General features: G+C 40.7%; 2 protein-coding genes across 4 annotated transcripts in view; one reads left to right on the top strand and one right to left on the bottom strand.

Annotated features, from left to right (window-relative positions):
- Nucleotides 1–3,280, top strand: part of SON (SON DNA and RNA binding protein) — a 61,743-nt gene extending 58,463 nt beyond the window's left edge. For all 3 annotated transcript variants that reach the window (XM_073361704.1, XM_073361714.1, XM_073361694.1), the window contains one exon: nt 2,093–3,280. In XM_073361704.1, coding sequence (XP_073217805.1) covers nt 2,093–2,251 — 159 coding nt within the window. In that variant the 3' untranslated portion in view covers nt 2,252–3,280. The remainder of the gene's footprint in view (nt 1–2,092) is intronic.
- A 3,150-nt stretch (nt 3,281–6,430) lies between these two features.
- On the bottom strand, nt 6,431–19,047 carry DONSON (DNA replication fork stabilization factor DONSON). The gene is made up of 10 exons (XM_073361762.1): nt 18,757–19,047; nt 15,977–16,057; nt 14,131–14,334; nt 13,524–13,702; nt 9,866–10,044; nt 9,642–9,762; nt 9,437–9,532; nt 7,962–8,160; nt 7,210–7,416; nt 6,431–6,829 (listed from the first exon to the last, which is right to left on the bottom strand). Exons 1-10 carry the CDS (start codon nt 19,045–19,047, stop codon nt 6,692–6,694), a joined length of 1,695 nt encoding a protein of 564 aa, XP_073217863.1. The 3' UTR covers nt 6,431–6,691.
- Nucleotides 19,048–20,352: the final 1,305 nt, after the last annotated feature.

The raw sequence follows: 20,352 nt of genomic DNA, 5'->3' as shown, positions 1-20,352 counted from the left end.
AAATCTAGTATTATTAATTTCATTTTTTTGTATTCCAGTAGTGCCCCCAATGTGCTGGGCATGGTCCAAACACATAGGAATACAAAGTCCTTATTCTAAAGGGAGCTTACAGTTTAACCCCAAAATCTGCAAACATGTATGCATGTTTGTAACTATGAAGAGGCTAAATGCCATTCTTCCCACCGCCAATTTAAATGAGTTAAACCAATTTGGAGTCAAATCCTACCTGCCATAGTTCCATGAATAAGCTTTAGTGGAACGGCCCTTGTGAATAAATTGAGCAGGATTTAACCCTTTTTTATTGTTTAGTCCAGCTTACTCTTTCCACTTGAATCTTGCATTAGTGTTTGCCATTGAAAATGACTACTCTTCCGCTAAAGAACTGACAGAGAGAAATAGATCACAAAAACATATTAGTGTCTTCTCCTCTCCTTCTCTAGGAGAAAAATTCTCAAGCATTGTGGAAAAGATCACTGCAGGAGTCCAGGCCATAGCATCTTGTCATATACTTAATTTCAAAAGTTTGCATATACAAAAAAGAAATTCAGGCATACACTTTTTCTGCCTTAACAGTAATTTCTTATCAATTATTTTAATTTACCCCCATCAAGTAAAACCTGGGCTCCGTAAACTATTAAGCAGTATTTTAGAGCTACATTTCTGAACTTACTGGCTCCTAAAATGGAATAAATTAGTAGTTTTAACAAAACAAGAGTTCTCGCACTGCTCTATGAAGTTTGCTAAACACTGGTTCTGTTGTCCCCAAGGACCAGATTCCAGAGAAGTGGGCCCACCACTCAGAGTGCATTGCTACTAATCACAGAGTTCAATCACAAGACGCAAAAGCAAACCAGCAGACCACAACTGCCTGGAGGGGATATAGGGAGAAGGTCTCTCAGCCACATTAGGTCACCACCTTAGTCTTATTTAATAGATTTTTATTAAATACATTAACTAGCAACCTAATTTGCTTTGGAGCAGGGACTCTTTGTACAGTGCCTAGTACAATTGCACCCATTCTTAGTCGTTCCTTAGGTACTACTGTAATAAACATGATTAATAATAATAGACATCATATACTCATCCCCTTTGAGGGAAGCGGTTCCTTTCTGTATCACATGAGGGAGCTTTTGAATCCTTTTTAAAGGTAGTCTCAAGCATCATTTGTTGATATGATGGTAAAAACACCAAAGCCCTGTGGGTGCAACAGCTTTCGCTGGTGGAGCTGTAATAGTGCTAAATTACAACGGAAGTTTGCTATGTAGACTCCCATGGAGCCACAGTGTACCTGGTATAACAGGCTCTGCACAGGGAGTGGGAGGAAGAGTTAGGTGGGGCAGGGTTTTTTAAAATACTTGGATCTTTGCATGCGGTGTAGTTATTGCCATGTCAGTCCCAGGATATTAGAGAGAGAAGGTAGGTGAGGTCATATCTTTTAGACCTGAAGAAGAGCTTTCACCAACAGAAGTTGGTCCAGTAAAGGGTATTAGTTGGCCCTTTAACATTTTCCTAATATGTAGTCTATCAGTGTCTTGTATATTTAGATTATAAGCCTCTTTTGGGTAGGGACAATCTTATTTTGTGTTTGCAGTGAGACTGATCCTGAGTGGGGGCCTTGGTGTTACTAGAATATAAATATGAATAACTTACTACATCTGAATTATACCCATATCTAAAACGACAGAAAGGGAAGTGAAGACACAATTTCAAGATGCAAAGTGTGCCAGCATGAGAGAAAAATGTAGAGAATGGGGAAAACTTAATGAGTGTTTTTGTACTTCGAATAATAGTGAAGAGTTCACAAATTGATGTTTTTGAGGAACCTTAATTTCCTCATCCTCAGTGCAGCCCGATAGTTTGTACTTGCTTGTCTTTCAGCATTAAGATCCAATGGAGTTGTTTATAAATATCATAGAGACTTCAGCGAGGACATGCATGCATGTTGCAGGTGATGCTGGCAGCGGATTTTGCATACTTTTAATAGGAAGTTTGCGTATCGCTCTTTCTGGCTCTTATAAAGAACTTTTCCAGTACTAGTAACAAACAACTGGTTAAATCGCTTATTTTATTGTATGTTTTTTCTCTTAAACAGGTGATGGTCAATGGGCATGAATACAGGCCTAGCTTTCCCAGCCTTAATAAGAAGCATGCTAAAGCCACAGCAGCAACTGCGGCTCTCCAAGCGATGGGACTTGTACCAAAGGACAGCATGCCCAATGCTACCATCTTCAGGAGTGCCTCACACCGCTAGATATTGTTTTTTATATTGACATTATTTCAGATAATTTTATTCTGCACAAGAAAGGTATTTCCCCGTTTCATGTTGTAAATAAATTGGTGATTCCCACGTTGTAAAAACTGTACAGACACCTTCAAGATTTTCTTTTGTACCATCAAAAATGTATTTAAATCATACTTAGTTTTTGGTATGTTTATATTGTTTACATTAGTGATGTAATTATTTCTTAAATGACTAAATTCAACAGGCAGACTCTGGAGGGCATCAGTAATCTAAACCCTTGTTTTAAAACTCATGCAATTTCTCTTTGAAACTCATGCAAGTTCTCTTCAATATGGAATGTTAACCCTTTCATACTCTTTTGTACTATCATGCAGTTTTCCCTGGTCTTGGTAAAGCTACTGTTGTAGTACTTTTGCCTATAGCCAGTACAAGGCTGTGCAGCTTATCGTAGTCTAGAAAAAGGCTGGTATGTACTGCTGGACAGATACTGGGCCAGTAATGTTACCCCTCCAAGAAGGTAGGTAAATTGTGGCACTGTTGTACAATGCTAACATTACCACTTCTCTCTGTCTTGTTTGGGGTTTAAGTCAATGGTGTACTGCAACTGGTCATATTGCTTACTTTTTAAGACTAAAAAGAAAAGGCAAATGACCTGGCTTAAATGAGAGGGAAGAAAGTCCAGCGATGAAATTGATGAGAATTGCAGTGTAAAAGTCTCTCTCCCCTGCATGTTCTGGTAAGGAGATATGAAATTATCTAATCCAATCTCAAATTAACACACTGCCTGATGTTGATTGTATGAATTTGTGGTTAATGTGAATTTTAAGATATAACAAATCTACAACTGGATGGGGGGTAGAATGATACTTCAATTGTTGTACCCAACTCAAGTCAATAAAGCCGCACAAGTTCATAATCTTAATCATTGGTCAGTAAACAGTAATTAAGATCTGTGCCAAAGCAGTAATTTAGAGAGTATGTATCAGAGGGGGAGCAATAGTGAAATGTTTTCAGTTGTTTATAAAGTTACCAAGCTAACTTTTGGCCTCATGTTTTCTGTGCTTGTACTCTATCACAAGATAAGGGTTTTGTTTTGTTTTGTTTTTTTAAGTTTGATTCAAAATTCTGGCAGTTTTTGCTAACGAAGGTGTGTAGGAATAGGCACTTTTTCTCTTTTTAAAAATAGCTCTAAACTGTTGACAGTGGGGGGTTTGCAGATTTGCAGTGGGGGAAAATAGTTCTCATGTCTTACATGGTTGAGTTATAAATCTTAGAAAATGGCCTAGTAGTTTGCGCATGCCTAGCAGTTTGTATGCTTAATTATTTCTTTAAATTTTTTTTCCCCCTCAAAGCTTGTATCTTGTCAACTGCACACACCTCCACAAATTCACAGGAACAAAATGGAGCTCCTCTTAGCATCAAGCTGTCCTTTGGTCTGAGGGGAAGGAGCTTTGCTCTAGGAGCCAGAAGATGAATTCTAGTCCCATTTCTTCCATGGATTAATGTCAATTCTCTATCCTTTGCACCTTTTTATTGAACAAAATATCAATGTCCCATGTCAGAGTGACTGAAGGCTAGAAGTGTAGTATAAAGTCACCTTTGTCAAAGCTGGGAATAGAACCTAGCTGTCTAATATGGCAGATGAGTTCCATCCATGCTTGTCTGTTGGCAAAATACATAAAATGTGTGCTTTGCTAGGCTATTTGTGAATTGGGACTGTTCCTCCATAACCACCTGTACAAAGTGCTTTGACAAAGAGCTGAATAAATACTATGAAGGTAAAGCACTGCTTAAAAATAAAGTAGCATGCATGAGTCCCAACTCCATCCCCTGCTCTGTTAATTCACACTCCAACTCTGGAAGCCTTATATCCAGTACTCTGCTATCCTCTAAAAAATAGTGGCAACAGGGGGTTGATTTTTTTTTTTTTTAAATTCTAGTTAAATAAAAAACCCTATGTTCAAAGACCATTCATGTTGCAAAGTGAGACACTCAAATAGGAAATGCTTGAATTAAAGATAATGCACAGGTAAACTTAATTACTTAATCATGCTTCCTTCTCCCTACCAGGCCCCTAACCTCATTAAATGAATGAAGCTGTTGGTTATGGGACCCCTGCTTCATTTGCTGCAGAAGTTGGAAGGTCTGTAGTGAAAGTAGCCTAGAAGATTGTGGGAGGTGACCACTAAATATGTGTTTGTCTAGTTGACCACTTGATGCTTATAAGGTATTGTTTTCAGAAGTGCTCAGCGCTGTTCCAGCTGTAGTCCATTGGAGCTGTGGATATACAGGATATACCTGTGAAAAACCATGCCCTAGTTCAGGAAGATGAGCCTTGGTTGATTCCAAGATGATCTGCACATCAAGCTGGATTAGAAATGATTCAATGAAAACTTGTACTCTACTATAATGTGTAAAGGAACACTCCAATGTAAGAGGGTTCAAATTCACAAGCCCCAACACTAACCTTTTTGCCCAACGCAGAAAATGAACCTTTTCACAGGAGCTGGTTTAGGTTAAATAGTTCCATATAAAAGTCTTAAAGGAATAAGGAAGCACTGCAAAAGTAGATACTAGAATTAAGGTAACCTGTGCAAGCTTAGTTCTGCTTAAAGGTGGAGAAATCAATATAGATGGCAGCAAGTCCTCTACAACCAGGGAAGACTTGATACACCTGGTTTTAAAGTTTAAAACCTCTGCTTGTTTTAACAACACTTTCAGGCATTTATACATAAAATGCCAAAAAAGCATTATCACCTCTTTTAAAGTAACTTTCAACTAGTTAAACTATTAAGAGTTGTTTTAAAGTCATACATAAAGGCCTGTGCCTGAAATGCATCCATTTATTTAACTCATTTTACCATCAGATTTGCTCATCTAAGTATCATAGTAAGTTAGTGAGGGCACTTTATTAGAATTAAAGGTTAATGATGTTAGTGGAGTGGAGTGGTAGACCACCCCAGCCTACATGGATTGAGATAACAATTACACAAAGCTAAAACCAAGAGCTACAGTGACTAATTGACTTTCCAACTTCCATGGGGCAGCCTCTTCAGTGTTCTACATATTGATCTTAAGAGCTCATGATCTATAGTGCAGGAGCCTGTTTACCAGAAGTCTATGTAGTAAAAAGTATTCTACAGCACTTCAAGGATGTGTCAGTTTCTTAGAGTTACTTTCAGCTAAAGTTGGAGGACAATATCTGCTATCTACATCAACCTAGAGCACTGATACTCAGCCCTCTGTGGTTCAGAAGCCACATTAGCAATCAGCATTACCCAAAAGAGGTACAGTAGTGTGAATTCATAGTGTTTCTTTTACTATAGTACTACATATTGATATTTAAACAGTATGACAGGGGAAATAGTCATTTTGCTGTGAGGAAAACAAACTGAGTAAGTATTATTTCATCAACTACAACTGGTTAATATAGTAAAAGCATCCTGACAGGTTAAAGTCACTTGTGGCTTGTCAGGCTCAGTCTGGTATCACTAGTAGTGTACTTTTCATTGTTGAATCCTTTCAAAATGTACTCAAAGTGACAATTTACTTGTCAAGTGAACATCTTAGTCTGTATTCTGCCAAAGCTGAACCATTACATAACGAAACAGCAGATTGATATTTAAATTCAATTGCAGGTAGTGTAATAAATAGCATGTCAGAACAAAGCTATTCAGTTTGTTACTGAACATAAGTTTATTCAACGGATCTTACCAATAGCATTGAAATCCTTCCTTTTAGATGACAGCTGTGCTTCCTTTGAACTTTAGATGCTTCCAGTTACATTTAGTTACTGCTAAGAATAAACTGTACTTGGGAGGGATACCACTCTTTTTTGCTTTGTTTCATAGTGTAAAGGAAAAGATAAGTGTCACAACTTTCTATACTTATATTAATATCTCATTTTATATCTTTAATGAAAGGTAAAGGTTTAGGATTACATATACTCATTTAGCTATCATGGTTTAAGCACGAGGACAACTACTGTTTAATCCAATCATTGTCTCTTTTTAAATACTGAAACAAGTAATAATTACTGACCTCCAGTGTCCACTAGCATAGGAGCTACTTCACCTTCACTAGAAACTAGAAGTGGTTCCTCTAACAGTTCTGTACCTTAAAAATGGTGGAAATATACTAACCCTCACTCTTAATTCCAAACAGGAGAAAACACAAGATTACCTTGTTTATAAAACATTTTATTTAAAAACATTAAAGACAAATGCTGCTGTTGCAGGTTTTGAAAGAGGCAGCGTTCTTGCTGGACTGTTCAGAATATTTGTTTTTCCACTGGAAGTTGTCTTATGAGTGATGGTGTGCAACAGAAGTTCTTCTCCTACATCCAAAAGCTTTCGCAAGTAGGCAATTCTCCCTTCCTGGTACACAATAGCTTCTGTAGAGTGCTGACCAAAGACTACTAGCCTCATTTCATGAGCCAAAATAGCATACTTAGGATTTCCAGGTGTAAGCATAGTCTCTCATTTCTAGGAGTCTTATGGAAGACTTTCCTAATGTTGGAAGTTGAATCAATTGATCCAAGGTTTTAAGATGCAATCCACACTTAGTGAGGTCCTTGCACATAGTTTCCTGTGGAAATTCAGTTTCACAAAAGGTGTGCAAGATGCATTGGTTTCAAACTACTAATTCTATTTTATACCCATTTTTGTGCCAATGACAAGTAGATTTTGAAGAGCTGCCTAGTCTAGCGGTGGAGGAGCAGATAAGGACTGGGTTAAAGCCATCAGTTTAATATACATGCTTTTCCACTGTTATGACTCGGAATCCCAGCCTCCTCCTTACCACTGATAAAACCTTGTAAACTGGTTACTCTAAAGTGGCCAACAAATGGGTGTTAGCCATTATCCCAAGCCAAGAGCAGTTTTTCCCCCCCACATTCACTAGTCTATTGTTTCTAGTGATAAGAAGTACTAACCCTAACATAGAAGACACCATTTCAGTCTACTTACCTTATTTAAGATTCTCTCTATATTAGTGTTAAACACTGCTGTTGGCTCATGGGTGTATAATACAGCAGAAAAAGCTCCCCTCTGTGCAGATTTGAGCAGCATGGTCAAAGTATGCAGACAATGAGGCATGACAGGACCTGTGATCTCCAAGCTAAATACATCATTATAACATGAGTGAACCGGTGTTTTCACATTGATGCTTCGAGCCTGAAGACAATAAATTACATATTCAGTGTTTGACACATCAAGATTAGTGACAAATCTTATTTTTCATCTACTTCAACATTAGCTTTAAGTCAAGGTTCTCAAAGTGCTTTATGAATTAGATATTAAGTTATTCAATCTCTCTACAAGGCATAAGCTATAGTATGATTTTATTATATAATATACTAAACCCTCATACACAAGGAAACTACACAGTATGGTAGGTAGAGTGTGCAACTGCATGGGGAATGTAATTAGCGACCTTAGTGACTGGGAGTGGCGAGTATAGTTTTAATCCTGTGTCTTGAAGGTGAGACTATGTACAACTAAGGCTCCAAATCCTTTAAATCTGTGCTACCAACCTGAAACCCCAATAGAGAGGTTTGTAATTAAACTGCTAATTCAACATCAAATTATACAGCACAAATGGCACCATTAAGAAATATCGCTGGAGGAGCAGTAACCACACAAAGATATGCGAAGGAACAAAGCCTTCCCTTCCTGAAGACAGACAGCACCAGAAAGTCATTCTTTCCTTGGCTCTTTACCTTGAGCGTTTGCATTGTTGCACCTCGAAAAGCAACTGGGGACAACAGTGTTGGCGGGAGCCCTGCTTGAGGGCCTGCAGCAGCCACTAAACTCTTACAGTTTATCAAGAAGTTCAGCAATGTGAATGTGTTTGTTCCTTTCACTAACGCAACAGATTCAGGCTTGTGATCCACTTGCACTTCATTTTTCTCTTTACGGCTATGTTGATATGGGTCAAAGGAAACACACAAGAAGTTTAAGGGCATCAAATACACCAGACCAAGAATTAAAGTCAAGTAAAAATTCACTGAACAGCAGTCTATGCTAATTTACATTTGCTCTGGAAAGGTAAAGAACTCAAAAATAGTTTAGGCCTAAACTTCATTGAAATCATGAGGCAAGGAATGTTTTCCAGATTGTTTGTTTTGTAATTAAACTAAACAATTTTCCTTTAATGACCTGTTTAACAGCTCTTCAGGGAGAGCTGTTACTAAAACAGTTTTCTTGTGTTTATTAGGAAAATTGGAGTGTGAAAAAGTACTGTTCCCAGTTTTAGGTTTGTACTAGTACATTGTAAGTTTGTGTAGACAAATATCTTTAACCAAACCGTCTGCTTGTCTAGTAAGTCTTCCTACTGAACCATTCTGGGAGGTAACAAACAGCTTATGATCTGTAGGGGTGAAGTGTCGTTGATATTGTCACACTGGTCTGTACTATATAGATTACTGAGAAGACAGTTGAACAAAGTAAATTTGACCTAGCTTGCCATGTATGGCTTTACAAGTGAAGTATGCTGATTATTCCTTGTCTTGGCAGAAACAGGTGGAATTGGTTCTTATATCAAAATATAAAAATGCATCAAATACAGAGACATATGCCGTAATAGGTTGGACATGGATGTGCAGAAATACCAGTTGACAGAAAACCTAGAACTGACATTTGTTTACATCATTTCATCACAGGCGCCCACCCTGTAGCTGTATAACAGGTACTATATTTCTGTTATGCTACATGGAATCTATACCGCCTAGTCTTGGGTAAAATTTATAACCAGATAAGCTTAAGACAGAAACCAGTTTTTTCATAAAAAGCAAATGTACTTTAAACACACAGGTAAGAGAATGCAGTTACTATTACTCTCAGCCTAATCAGAAGGCAGGTCAGTAACAGGTATATTTTCACTCATTACGTTTTATAATGTGATAGAATCTACATTAATATTTGGTACAATTAAAAGTGTAGTCGCTTAGTGATCCTGTAACAATATTTGGTGCTTTAAAAAAAGCAAAGCCAAAGTGTTAAAAGTACAGAAGGAGATACACTTTTTACAGTAAGTGTTCATAAATGCTGTATCACTAACTGAAAATTCTACAGAATCATCATTATTGCACAGTCATTGATGGACTACGATTTAAAAACCACAGATCTTCACAGAGAAATGAAGTACTCCAACGCATGTTTTTTGATATAGTATATTCTGGTACTCAAAGGATACAGTTGGATAGAAATTGCATCTGGCTTTTTAATCTGGTCTTGGACTCCCATCTCCTCAAGCCAAGAGAAACTTTCATCGTCACTCACTCCTTGTTCCCTAGGAAAAACAGATTCAGATGGTTAAAATACTCCACATTAATATCTATTAAATTGTCTAGGCAGTGGCAAGTGCATTTAAATTCTAGACAGACAGTTTTGTTACATACTCTCCATCTTCAGTGTTTTTGCCTGTTTCAGGACTGTTAACTTCTGTATCCAAGTTTGTTTCAGAGTTTTTCTGAGTCTTGCTCCTAGTTTCTTCTACCAAAGGTAAAGAAAATTCTATGCCTGAGTAGGAAAGATTAGCAAATGAATGGTTTATATACATAAATACCATACAAAACTCATGTTCTAACACAGTTAAATCTTATTGGAAGGAACTCTGTCTTACCTTCATTTCTCATGGCTTCCCTTAAACCCCTGGTTGTGGGGGAAACAACAGCTGTGATCACATCACTTCCTGCAAGGCCTGCTGCACGAAACAGCACAGTAAATTGGTAGGTACAAACATAGAAATAAGGACACAGCTTGGCTTTGAGAAGATTATATAGGGAAGTAAAACTGACAGACCTGCAGGTTAGAGGAAAGAGAAGTTATAAAATTTTAATGACCATCCTGTAAGACATTTTTTAAACTATTGCCACCTGCTACAACAACCACCTGGATCTCAAATAGGTTGAAATAAAATACTCCGTAAAATGTCTAGTTTTACGGTATTTTAGATAACATGCACCTTGTATGATCAGGTTTGAAGGAGGTGGTCTTGGAACACCTAAGGCTAGATTTTCAGGAGTTACCATCCACTGTGTTGAGCTCTTTTGATAAAGTCTGGCCCTGATTGTAGGTGCTGAGCTCTTTTGAGAAGTTTACTCCTTAGTGTATTAATTCCCATAAAGCATTAATGGAAATTTGCTAATAGTTTTGCAAAATTCTCTCAGATCAACAGCTAGGCTTGGAAAGGCATTCAACACAACAAGTTAGCTGTAGAGTCTTAAGACTGCCTATTGAGCGTATTCAGCTCCCTTTACTATGATAGAAGGATTTTATAAGAGCTTTGCATGTCTGCTTTATGTAGCCATGAGAAAGAGAGGTTGGTTACTACAGTAGGACTTCAAATTTTACAAACACCTATCTTATGAAAGATCAGTTTTATGAACCATTTTTCCCCGGGGGGGCAGGGGGAGAGCGAGTTAGCGGGACAAAATTAATCATGAATGAAAGTGGTGTCTATGAAGAACAAGTCAGTATCTTTTCACATTTCAATGCATCAGAAGTTGCTTTGCAGTGGTTCAAAGGCCAAGAAGGCAATGCACCATACTGCAACTTACACACTGTACCTATGGTAATTTTGAGATGTTCACTTTTAAGACCTCCTCAATCCCCACTAGTTTTTAAGATATGGATTCTATTGTAGTAACTATTGTTCAAGAGTTGCCTCTATATTTACACCTGTAGAAATATGGTGTCCCTGGTGATAAGGTGTGAAACTGCCTTGATAGAGTTGTATGCAGTGTTGTTATAGCTGTTTGGATCCCAGAATATTAGGGAGACAAGGTGGGTGAGGTAATATCTTTTATTGGACCAACTTCTGTTGGCGAAAGAGACAAGCCATTTCACCTTGAATGGTTCCTTGAAATGTGTGTGTTAACGATGTATGCTAAACAATCCGTTCCACCTTGTACTTAGCTGTGTAGTAAGTTTTTCAGACCTGCAGAAGAGCTCTGTGTAAACTCAATAACTTTTATCGGACCAACTTCTGTTGGAGAGAGACAAGATATTACCTCACCTACCTTGTCTCTTTGATAAAGTTATGTCCATTGGGAAAGACAATGAGACCCCTCACATGAGGGTCATCAGGCTACTCTACACAAGGGAGTGCAATCCCCCATCTGCCTCAGTTTCTTCCCCCAAACCAGAAAGGCCTGATGTTAATTAGAATTCCAAGGTAAAGAGGAAGGTGGGAGGACTGTCAGTGCAAACCCAGAACAGTTATCGGTAAGTAACCTTTCTTCCTAGAAAGTCTCTGTGCATTCCCCATCTGGGAGATTAGCAAGCAGTGCCCCATCAGGATGGCAGACAGTGAGGAGTTTTTAACTAAAAAGGACTGTAGCACTGTTCTCCCAAACTAGGAATTGGAGTACAATGCTAAATCCAAGGAGCAGTATCTGGTGAAAGTGCATCAAACCCCAAGTCGCTCCTATGCGTGACTCCACCCTGGGAACCTTCGTAACGCTTGCTACTGACACGGTGGTGGCTCTCATGGAGTAGGTCTTTAAACCAGAAGGTACTGGATTCCTAGCTAATATCTATACATCTCCTTAACCAGTGAGAGTCTGTTTGCTAATGGGCTTTCTTTGGCATCTCTCCACATATGTGATAAAAAAACCCATTAGATTTTCGAGAGGCCATGGTCTTTTCTGGAGAGCAAAAGAGCACCCTTACTACAGCAAGGGTATGGAGGTAAGTTCCCTTGGGTAGGTATGGGGTCTGTTACGAACAACATGGTGAAGGGAAAACATTGATAGATGGGAACCTCAGATCACCTTAGACATGAAGCTGGGATGGGCCTAATGGCACACTTGTCTTTGACCACCAAACCTTTACACTGTGGTCCACAAAGCCCTAAGCTCACTAACTCTCCTAGCAACTGTATCTGCTCTCAGGAAGGCCAATTTGATCTACAAATGCTTGAGACACTTACACTAAAGGCACACGGGAAGGGCCCATTAGCTTTGTTAGACAAGATTTAGGTCCCACAACAGCAGAGGCTCCCTAAAAGTGGTGGGGGAAATGCATTCACCATGCCCTTCAGGAAACTGGAGATTGTAGGGAGAGAGAAGACTGGTTTGCCCTTAATCAGAGAAGGGTCCAAGTTAATGGGCGCGGAGATGCCTGGCTCCAGAGAATTGTGGAGAAGAGATGACAGTCGTGTAGTTAATCTCCAAAGCCCTTGTGGGTTGGAAAGTATGAAAGAAGAAGAGGGATGGTCCTTTCATCTCACAAGAGGGGCAGAAGTAGATGAGCTTCCTCTTCTATTGCCTTTTCCCAACAGGCACCTGCGTATAGGGGTATCTGCAGTGGAGGAGAGATTGGAGTCAATGTCAAGGGCAGCAGTGCTGAATGAGGAGTAGGCTGTGTGGTGGTCAGTTCTTGTGTCATCGCCAAGGCTCTACAGTGCTGGGCAGTGCCAGTTTGGTCTTGGGTGCTGCTTTTGATTTCCCAGCAGCGCTGGATAAAGGATTTGCTCCTAGAACAAGGCAGAAGAGATTCCATCTTGGGCCCACGATAGAAGGCAGCAGAGGCTGGACTGGCAAAGTGAGTGTTGTGTCAGAGAGCCTCAGCAAGAAGACTGGTCTAGGTACCTCCAACAGGGCCAGAGTATCAGGCTGTAGACATTGAGAAGCCAAATGAATCTGGAGACTCAAATGTCTCCCCATTCCAGTGTGGGGAGTGAAGGTGTGGGAAACTGCACAGTAGGTCATTGAGTAAAATCTTGGTTCAGCTGTGGAAGGCACCAGACATGAGTGACAGTCTCTAGTACAATTTGAAGGTACGCCTCTTGAAACCTTTATGGGGCTCTGGCCTTGACATGACCCTAGAAAGGGGCCAAAGGCTCTTGAGATAAGGGCAAGCTATGTATACTAAACTATCCTATCCTACTATACACCATCATCTTATTTTCTTGTAAGTTTGACTAAGGGAAGATCTAGCCTGAGGACAAAAGCAAGGTCTGTTTGCTTTCTCTGGTGGTGGCAAAGAAACTGAGGCCTTTGGGGTATGCACGCACAATCCCTTATACAGAGTAGGGTGATGATGTCACCATCATGCGAGGTCTCTTTGGGGCACTGCTTTGAGGCAGTTCTGCAGCTCAACAGAAGGGATGCCACATTCTGTATTTGCAAATACAGCGACCCTCAAAATGATAAATATTCTTTGTGAAAGAAAGCGTTTTCCACAGGAATGAGGACAACAAATACATAATTAAATTAAAATACAGTAATCTAAGTGTTTGGGTTTACCAAATCCAGAAATTTGTCAGTTCAACTTACCACTCGCTCATTAGAACTTGTTGCAGTGTTTCATCATGTGACCAAAAACTAGTCTTTCCAGCTATTTTCCTGTCTGCTCCAATACGAGGGAATAGCTGTAGCCATGGCAGTGAAGGGTGAAGCCAATAAATAAGACTTTGCTGGAATGCACAGCGGAGTTCCGTGGACAGCTTTGGTTCCTAGATTCCAAACACAGTGTTTAATAAGATTGGTAATATCTTTCTTCTCAGAGAGCTGGACAGTCTCCCTTTCCGGCACTTCAAGCATTTATTTTACACATAAACCTAAGGCCTTGTCTACTCTAGTGAATAGCCCCAATCCAGCAAGTGGTAGGCAGCAACTAGGGAACTGCACCAGTACTGTTTGCACCGTTGTACACCCAGTTGAAGGTATAAACCTTAATTTAACAACTTCACAATTGTTGCAAACCCTAACTTTCCTTTTTCTGCAGTAGGTGGTCAGCACTGGTGCAGTTACACCAGTTGCTCAATAAGGGATATTCCCAGTGTACACAAGAACTTAAAATAAAAAACCCCGAAGCCCAACAATAAATCCTCAACTCCCAGTATCTCCATTATATTTAACATGATTACAGGAGAATGATTACCTGTATGCTTTGTGGGAAATTGACTGATGTTGCTCTACAGTGCTGGGCAAATCCTTGAGCCTCTTCTTGTGCCTTTAAATGCTCTGCCCAAGTAAAAGGTTGAGAAGAAGTGAACAGAAGTCGAGTTTTAATACTCCAGTCTGCAGGAAATTCTGTGCTTGGTGAGGAGGAAACATCAGGTATGGAAACAGGTAAATGAAGATCCTTACAAAATAGAAATAATGTAAAGTCAAAATACAAGAAAAATATTTTTCATCTAAAAACTATCAGCCAGTGTTTTTGGAAAGCATACAGAACTCATGCTTCAAGGCATAAGTCAACCACTGACATGGGTTAGGAGAAGCTTTTTCCTCATGGAAAAGGTTATTTCATCATTGGCCACTATGGGGGTTTCTTGCACTTTTATTTAAAGCACCTGATACTGGCAAGCATATAAGATACAGGAATTGATGGACCACAGATAGGAAAATTATGTTATATGAGCTCTGAAGTACAGTAGACCATGCAAAGCATGGAAGTCCTTGCAAAAACAACTTTTACCTTTATTACACTGGACAGAAGCATTCCTTACACATTGATTGCTATGACAGTAAATATAACAGTACCCAGTACTTAGTCATTGCAGAGGAACACACATGCAAAATTTAAGTTGTTCCTTGTTTACAAGTACCTTAAACTGTTAACATTTATGATCGCTTTAGAAAAATGTATTTTCTATTTCAGTTTATATCCATTAAAATAGACTAGCCAAAATCATTGTTTTGAGTCACAATCACTTTCCAGCTCAGATATACATACTCTCACAATACTGCAGTGTTTGGGTTACAAACTGCAGGAGAAGGTTTTTATCCAAATAAAAACAAGTTGATTTCACTAACATTTTAAGAGACTTGTCTATGTATTTCTGTTTTATTATTATTATGTACAAGTTTAAGAAGATATGAATTCCATGCCAGATCAGACCAGTGGTCCATCTAAGCCAGTCACCATTGTTGGTGACTGGACAGTACCAAATGCTTCACAGAAGGTGCATGAAATCTTTTAGGCAGTAAGGGATAACTGTTGCCTTAGAGAAAGTTTCCTCCTAACCCCTGATAAAAGTTGGCTGAAATCTAGATTTTGACCATCAACTTGAAATCTAATGAGAAAAGGTGGGGGAGGTAATCTCTTTTATCAGACCAACTTCTATTGGTGAAAGACATAAGCTTTCGAGCTTCCACAGAGCTCTTCTTGTTCTGAAAGAGCTCGGTGTAAGCTCAAAAGCTCGTCTTTCCTACCAACAGGAGATGGTCCAATAAAAGGTATTACCTCATTTACCTTGTCTCTCTAATATCCTGGTACTAACACAGCAACAACACTGCATACAACTGGAAATCTAGTCAGCTTCAAAAAGTTAGTTTCAGAAATTACACCTTGCTTAAGTCGGTTATCAATGTTCGTAGTTTTACATTTTATTTTTTTTAGGGGTTTCTCTCTCTTCTGTTACAGCACTGAAAGACCAATAGGGACAACAGGGGACGTGAATGACTATACAAGCAGACAAAACTGTTTTAGACGTTTCTGTGAGAAGCGCAAAGTAAACAAATTGAAATAATTTTTCTAATCTCTTTCCGCTACAGTAAATGTACATGTGTCAAGTAACAGTAGTAAAGATTTCAGAAAAAATATGAATTTTAAGTTGGTGTCAACTTAATACTGAACTTCAAGGCATTCTAAGAAAAAGTCCTACAATTGTAACATTCTAGTAATGACACTGAACACAAACCTACAGAAAAAGACAACATTTAAGCTTTTTGTGCATGATGAAATGTTGAACACCCCAAAAACAATATTTATGGCTTCCTACATTTGTTAATGTGGTAACATCTGCTCTTTCAGAACACTCTTCTTTCCAGGTGGATTTATTTTCTTGAAGAGGATCTAAAAACTAAAGAAAGAGTTATCAACTTAATCTAAAGTACAGCAAAGTTGAGAGTTAAATTGACCATTTTGTTTTAAGGCTGATCTTTAAGTGTAATTTCATGAGATATTTAAAACTGACCATTATAAATAGCACATATTAGAATAGTTCACTCTCTGGTGGCAACAATTAAAAGGCATTTTGCAGATGTAAATACATTTGTAAGTTTAGTGATTTTCTTAAATTGTACTCCAAATGTATTGGAAAGTTTGGGCTTTGAGAGTCCCTTTCTTCAGCCAAATAGCTTGAGAATGATTAAAGATTGCACTGCTGAACACACACATCCTCCTTTGTGTTAGTATAGTATGAAGTACACTAAATGAGAGCAACAAGCAAATTTTCCTGTTCCTTTAATTGTTTTATACACAGGTACAATACTTTTGTGCAACACCCCTCCCCCACAACCTTAACAGATAATCTAGTGGAACCTGCTTCTCCCTACCAAAAAGCGTTTCTTAAATTGTAGAAAAGTGGCTTTAATTCTACATATGACTGAAAGCTTTAAAAAGCCTTGTAAGTAGTTCACAAAACAGCATTACCCCACTAGACACTTCTCCAACCATTACTCATAATGGAGCCTATCTGGGGGGTAAAGTTAGATTTACATGGCCACATGACACCAGGACAGAGTGTTAATCTGTAGGAGAATATATTTCTTTCCCCTTCTGAGATTTCACTAGGTCCAGGGGTATGCAGTGCTCTCTGGGTGTGGATTTAAAGTGGTTGACAACTTTTTGCCCACCAGTTTGCTGCCCCCCTTCTTTTTTGGGAGGGGGCGGAAGAGGGGAGAAAAGAGGGCAAACCAAGTGGCTTTGATTGATTTTTTTTTTTTTAAAGGACAAAAGCAAAGGTGTCTTTTAGGTCCCAACCAACGCTTGACTCACTTTTTTCCCTTCAGAGGGGAAAAAAAAATTCCAACCAGGGATGGGATGGTATTTACTAGAGGTGGACTTTACTAGGTAAAAAGAAAAGGAGTACTTGTGGCACCTTGCGACTACAGACTAACACGGCTGCTACTCTGAAACCTTTACTAGGTAAAATCACGGTATTTACTGCCCCAGGAAAAACTTGTTAGTCCCAGTTGACGGCATTTTCTATTTTAAAAACCTGTTTAGCTAATGCATACTACCTTATATTTAATTTTAGTTACATATTCAAATTGTCAGGTTTCAGAGTAGAAGCTGTGTTAGTCTGTATCCAGAAAAAGAACAGGAGGACTTGTGGCAACTTAGAGACTAACAAATTTATTGGAGCATAAGCTTTCGTGGGCTACAGCTCACTTCATCGGATGCATAGAATGGAACATATAGTAAGATATATAAACATACAGATAAACATACAGATGCACAGAATGGAACATATAGTAAGGTGTGTGTGTGTATATATATATATACACACACACACACACACGTTCCATTCTATGCATCCGATGAAGTGAGCTGTAGCCCACGAAAGCTTATGCTCTAATAAATTTGTTAGTCTCTAAGGTGCCACAAGTACTCATTCAAACTGTGATTACATAAGTCACTATATTAATTTAGGGTTGTATAAATAAAAAATAAAACTGCAATGGGCTTAATATATGCAATTATAATACTGAACATCAGAATGTCTGTACACACTTTGGTTTGGTATTTTCTCAAGGAAGTTGTACCTGTCCACTCATATTTCAGTTTTCAATATTATATAAACAAAAATCAAAAACACTTGATTGTATGAAAATGGCAATAATGCAGTGTTGTAGGCTAGAAGCATTAAAGCAATCAGATGCATGCAGAGTTTCAGACTATCAGTCCAGGTCCATTTGGCCACCCAGCATTCTGTAGCAGCTTTCTGAGCCTGTCAGTTACTAATGGATGTACCCAAAGTTTGAAGAGATTCATTCTACCTTTACCAAACTGCTGGACCCTGATGCAATTCTTTCCCCCAGTTTCCTGATTTAAACTGGATTTAGGCCAGTATTTACCAGCACCCGGTCCTAAACTAGTTTTTCCTGGGAAATTGCCAGTGCTGATTCTAACCCCACTCCACCGCACCCCAAAACCTCCCATCATTTTTACAAAAATAAAGGCATCTCAGTCAACTCTAGCGCTATCGATAATTCCTAGCTCTTTTTACCTGCAGATCTCAAATGGTGCGTCAACACAGCCATAAGAGACCAGTCGCACAGCCACACCTGGCCTGCGTCAGCTGACTCAGGCTGGCAGGACTCAGATTAAGGGGCTACAAAATTGCAGTGGGGATGTTTCGGGCTTGGGCTGGAGCTCAGCCTCTGGGACACCCTCCCCAGACCAGGTTTCAGAGCCTGGGCTCCAGCTCAAGCGTCTACACCGCAATCGTGCAGCCCCGGCAGCCTGAGGCCGGGGAGCCCGTCTCCCTGCTAGGGGTCTTCTACGGCATTGTAGACCTACCCAAAGGGCTTTGCAAAGGTCAGCCGACCACCCCAGCTGGGGGGGGGGGACGGGGACTCAAAGCTCAGCGGGGTGCAGTGACCAGGAACACAACCCCGGGCTCCTGAGTCCCGGCCCACTGCTGCGTCCACTCGACCACACCGGCCCTCTCAGCGCTCCCCGCCCCCGTCTGCTAGCGGGGCCTGGGGAGCAAAGCCGACCCCACCCAGCCAAGCCCCTGGGGGCGGGGGCCCTGTAGCGCGGGCGGGTCGGTACCTGCCAGAGGGGGTGTTTGGGGGTCTGGCTCCCCGGCGGGGGCCGTGGCTCCTGCAGCGCGGGGAAGCCCGGGGGGCGGTGCGGGCCGGTGCCGGGGCGCGGCGCGTTGTCCAGGCTGGAGAAGGGATTGCGCCGCCCGGGTCTGGGGAAAGGGCGAGGGGTGCGGGCCGGGTCCGCCCGGGGGCAGGGCGGGGAGGCGGCCTCGCTCCTCCGGGCCCTTTTCCGCTTCAGCCGCAGCGTCTCCGGCGGCCTCTTGAAGCCGGGCGAGTAGCCGGGCACCGCGGCGCACATGGCGGGGCCGGGCCGGGCCGGGCGCTGGCGGCGGGACCCGGGCTCCGAATTCTGGCGCGCAAAGCGGCGAGCCCCGCCCCGGGGCGGACCGGCGCCTCCGAGCCTCCCCCGGCCACGCCCGGGGCCGACGCGAGCGGCGACTCTCACTTCCCCCAGCGCTGCCTCCCAGCGGCGGCGGGCGCCCCCGCGTCGGTAACATTTGGTTCACGTTTGAAAGTTTTCTTTGCATCCAGTCGATGCTTTTCTAAACGAATTAAAGCTTAACCCCTGGCGCCCAGAACAGTGGCTGGGGGTAAGGTGTACAGTATACCCTGTAATTTGAATCTTGCATACACCCAGGACATTTGCGTGCATTTTATACTCACACCCTATGTGCGCCTCACTTCTCTGACCCAGCCATACGTATACCATCTGCACAGTGTACATACACCACACACACGTGTACCTTATGCCAAACCCGCACGCCTACAACTACTACTCACTATGCACATCTTGTTAGTACCACACACCTATATCTCACACCAGTCATGTCCTGAGGTGGGAGCGACAACTCTTTTCTTTCATTGCAAAAAGTGTTCACAAAGGGGTCATTTAAAATATAAACAGAATGATTTTTTTTTTTTAATTTGCAATTTCAAACTGGAATCAATGTCTATACATTTATGCTTTTGACCTGCAGGGAGTGCTGCAGGACTGATGTCAACACTGGGAGGGAAAAAAAATCACTAACAAGTACCAAGATGCTGTTTTGCAACAATCCTGCATTTATCCGATATGTAAATAAAATGGTTGGCATGGCCTGGGCAGCAGCTGTATTTATCCGATAATGGGAGTCTGGCAAATTCCAAATGCTTCAAACAAGATGGGCGGCATGTGAGCCTAATCAAGCTTTAGAAAAAAGGAAGGTCTCCTACCTCATCAAGCACCAAGGGAAACAGGCTGTACTTAAAGGTAGAGGGGAAAATGGTCTACCAGATATTAAAACAGGAGGGTATACACTTGTGTTCTTATATTATACTACCACAAATATTGTGTAGGTACTGGCTAAGTAGAAGCTGTTTACTACTCCTTTTGCTTGTCATATACGTAATGGTACTCAAAGGGAGAATCTGGGTGCCACTTTTCACCAGCACAAGCTATTTTCATCTGCTCCTGTTACACTTCTGCAGTTCTCTGTCTGACTTTAGACTATATTTCCAAACTGCACCAAGTTTTTCCATTCCAGTGAAAAGTCCAACCCACACTAATATTAATGATGATCTCTTTAAAGATATTAGGAAGACAGCTCACTCTTGCCCAAGGAAA

The sequence above is a fragment of the Lepidochelys kempii genome, chromosome 1 (genome assembly GCF_965140265.1).
Source record: "Lepidochelys kempii isolate rLepKem1 chromosome 1, rLepKem1.hap2, whole genome shotgun sequence".
Lineage (NCBI taxonomy): Eukaryota > Metazoa > Chordata > Testudines > Cheloniidae > Lepidochelys > Lepidochelys kempii.
The sequence above is the reverse complement of the archived record's forward strand: the minus strand, read 5'-3'. Positions and strand labels throughout refer to the sequence as shown.